This window comes from Saccostrea echinata, unplaced genomic scaffold, assembly GCF_033153115.1.
Source record: "Saccostrea echinata isolate AGI-Se365-2 ecotype Australia unplaced genomic scaffold, CSIRO_AGI_Sech_v1 ptg000036l, whole genome shotgun sequence".
NCBI lineage: Eukaryota > Metazoa > Mollusca > Bivalvia > Ostreida > Ostreidae > Saccostrea > Saccostrea echinata.
The window spans coordinates 3,992,158-3,995,629 of NW_026889785.1; the positions used below are offsets into that span (position 1 = coordinate 3,992,158).

A 3,472-nucleotide genomic window follows, 5' to 3' on the forward strand; every position below is an offset into this window, starting at 1 on the left:
CAATATTGATGACAATTTGGCCATAAAATCTTTGTTTAATACAAAGAACAGTTCAATGGTAATTGATTAATTATTTTAATTCCAGTGCTAAATAGTAAAATATCCCTAATTCCAGCTCTTGAAATTAGGGGGGGTAGACGATATTTTCCACTGAAATCGGGCTATAAAGCATCACCATATTCTGAAATAATCTTGGATATGAATAAATGTTTCTTAAATCTTTTCTTATGTTTTATGCATATAAAATTAAGCATATATATTAGTAAAATATAATGTTTCAGTTGTGAAGCACTTGGAAATTGCTGAAAAAATAAGCATTTTTGTCGTTTTTTTGTATATAAACATATGTTCCCCCCCTGAAACACAAAAAGCTTTGGTATGAATTTGTGAAATAACAGTCCATATTACCCGTTAAAAGGAATTTTTGTTTCACGGGGGGGGGGGGGGGGAAGATGTTTTAAAAATATTTTCCGTTTTCCGTTGATTTCTATAGTGAAAAACACGAGTGTTACCAAAATTTTAGAGTTATCTCTCGTTGTTTTCCTAAAGAAGTAATGTTTTATGAAAATCCATATAAATATCAATATAAATATTAAAAATCATTCGAATATGTTAACTTTTGAAAATTGACTTGGAGGTAGGCGGGAGAACAATGCTATCGTTCGCAGTTCTTTGGGAATGGCACAAAGCTAAAGATATAGGAAAAGTACACCTTTCATTTTGTAAAAGAATACTTAAGGTTAGACAGAATACATATAACAGTATGGTATATTGTGAATTAGGTAAATTTCCTATTGAATTGATCAGGAAAAAGAAAATCCTTAAATACTGGTTAAAATTAAGAAATAGTGACAATTACCAGAATAAGACTATCAGCACATAACTACATTTTAATGTTAAAGTATTTAAAAAAAATTTAGAGAAGAATCTGTAAAATGAATAACATGTCTTCCATTTTGCAGTTTGCTGAGGACTTCATCGAAACCGGTTTCTTCAGGGCGGACATCCGGGTGAAGGACCGTAGGCACCTGTCTTTGCCACCGACCAGCAGCTGGAGGTCCTCGCCTCGTCGAAGCAGTGGTTTGTGGACGGCACATTCAAGTTGGTCAGGAAGCCCTTTACCAAGCTGCTGTCCATCCATGCCTACATCAGGAGCGGGGATGCCCTGAAGCAGGTGCCACTTGCGTTTGCCCTGATGTCAGGAAAGCATGCAAAGGACTATAGAAAGGTATTTTTCATAATCCATCTTTAACTTACTTTAATATTTAAAGTCTTGAGATAAGATTCTTATACTTTTATATCAATGTTATGACTTTTAAGACACACTATTAAAAAAAAAATTTAAGAGAAGATTGATAGGATAAGATTCTTATACTTTTTTCTTATTACTTTTAAGACACACTTTTAATTTCATTTATTTATTTCAGGTATTCCAGTCCATTGTGGAATGCCTCCCTACACCCCCTGCAGTGACGCTATTTACGGCTGACTTTGAACGTGGTATATGGAAGGGATTACAGGAGGTCTTCCTCGAGGCCAGGATCCGTGGTTGCGTCTTCCACTGGTCTAAGGCAGTGTACACCAAGGTCCAGGAGAATGGACTACAGGTAAAATATTTAAAAAATTATTATTTATATAATGAAATATATATTATTTAATTAAAAAGTGTTTTAAACATACATATATATATATATATATATATATATATATATATATATATATATATATATATATATATATATATAAATGAAGGTAGAGGATATATAAAATTTCAAGACATAAGACACTCTTCAAATTTCAATCTCAAAACATTAATTTTGCTTTTATTTTAATCAGGTTGCATACAGAGAGAGAGAGACGACGTCAACAAGTGTGTCCGGAAGTTGATGGCTCTCCCTCTCATCCCTGAGGAGCACATCGTTCCTGCCTTCCAGAGGATAAGCAACTCCGTGGGGGAGGAGGGACCCTTGAGGGAAGTTGTTGACTATGTCCAACGGACATGGATCAACAACCGCACCTGGCCTGTGTCATCCTGGTGTACCTTCAACCAGTCCACTGGATTTTCCTGAAAGCCCCCTCCCTAACCAAAACACAGCTACGTGCCTACCAAATTTGACGTTTCTTGATGGTACATAATCCCACCTCTGATGATTTAGGGGTCCGTGTTTGCTCTGCTCCAAAATTTGTATTGAATGGACTTTTGAGCTTGATTACTGTTGTCTCCATTTATTTCGCCAAGAGTCAGTCAAAGAACGAGTTGACAAATATGAATAAAGAAGCCGGTAATTAACTCGTTCTTTAAATAGTTTCTTCATTTAGTAGAATCAAATGATGTTTCTTTACAACGGTAGAGAGAGCGCACGATGTTACTCGCGTCGATGTTCTTATAGGACATTCTTAAATCCCTTTAGAGTTTTTGCATGCACGACCGAGTCTAGTAGGTGGTTCCAGTGTATACACGTGTCGACAAAAAAATGAGTATTGGTACTGTGGCGTTCTGCTGCTTTGTATCACTAGACCTTTGCTGTTGTTACACACACACGTGTTTGTTGTATGGTGGTCCCTGAAATGTCTCGGTTTAATTTGGCGTTTAGGTTTGGCACTTATTATGAATGAATGAGGAGACGGTGACGGCACCAACCCCTCAACCACTTTGTACATGAGTATAAATCTGGAGAGGATTTATGAAGAGGCCACTGTCTTTATAGCTGGCCTGAAGACCCTTGAACATCATTGTCCTTCCTGATATACTAGTACTTTATTTTGCTAAATAAAATATAGTCATGTTGAATATTTTATTTGTCAAAATAAAGTGTATCAGGAAGGACATCATGTCTAAACCTGCTCCTTCTCCAGCTGTGAGGACGGAGATGAGCACCTGGCCATGCTCATTTCCGACATTAGTGGCACAAGTAACGGTCTCTGCAGCTGTACCCTGCAGTTTTTTTTTTACTACCTTCTTGGTTGAATCGACTTTCAATATCCTGCCTAATACCGAAGAGTTGGCTGCCGTTACTTCCTCTGACCGGACGAGTACATCTTCAGGCGCGTAGCTGCCTATACGCAAGTGCGTACACATCATTTTCAGAAAAAAAAGAAAGAAAAAAGAGAGAATTATTCGGAGAAAAAAAATCTCAGTACCATCCAACAAATATTCGTGTGTCAAATTATTCTGTGTCATACTGTGTCGATTTAAATTTTAAATTATCATGGCTGTATGATAAAATTTGAAATCTTTTATTTAATAACTGACAAATCCAAATAAATCATTCATTATTTTGTCATAATTCTATCATACATTGATATTTTTTCTAAGAGATCCTTGAAAAAATAAATTTCACCCACATCGTTGAATGCTATGATCTACTAGTATGATTTACAATATCATACCCTGTCCTTGGTTGACAAAATTTTTAAAGTTGTTAATTTTTCCTGGCTGGCAAAAGCTATATTACGTGCCTTAAACACTCGG

The 3,472-nt window shown here is 36.1% G+C and overlaps 1 protein-coding gene across 1 annotated transcript; it reads left to right on the plus strand.

Moving 5' to 3' along the window:
• Window positions 1–981: 981 nt before the first annotated feature.
• LOC133199901 (uncharacterized) lies at window positions 982–2,069 on the plus strand. Its single transcript, XM_061335706.1, has 3 exons — window positions 982–1,228; window positions 1,428–1,607; window positions 1,854–2,069. Exons 1-3 carry the CDS (start codon window positions 1,196–1,198, stop codon window positions 2,067–2,069), a joined length of 429 nt encoding a protein of 142 aa, XP_061191690.1. The 5' UTR covers window positions 982–1,195.
• Window positions 2,070–3,472: the final 1,403 nt, after the last annotated feature.

Excerpts from the sequence above, each read along its gene's own strand:
- LOC133199901 (XM_061335706.1), top strand. The coding sequence starts at position 1,196 with ATGTCAGGAAAGCATGCAAAGGACTATAGAAAG. Across the intron at positions 1,229-1,427 it reads ATGCAAAGGACTATAGAAAG|GTATTCCAGTCCATTGTGGA; the intron begins GTATTTTTCATA and ends TATTTATTTCAG. Across the intron at positions 1,608-1,853 it reads TCCAGGAGAATGGACTACAG|AGAGACGACGTCAACAAGTG; the intron begins GTAAAATATTTA and ends ATACAGAGAGAG.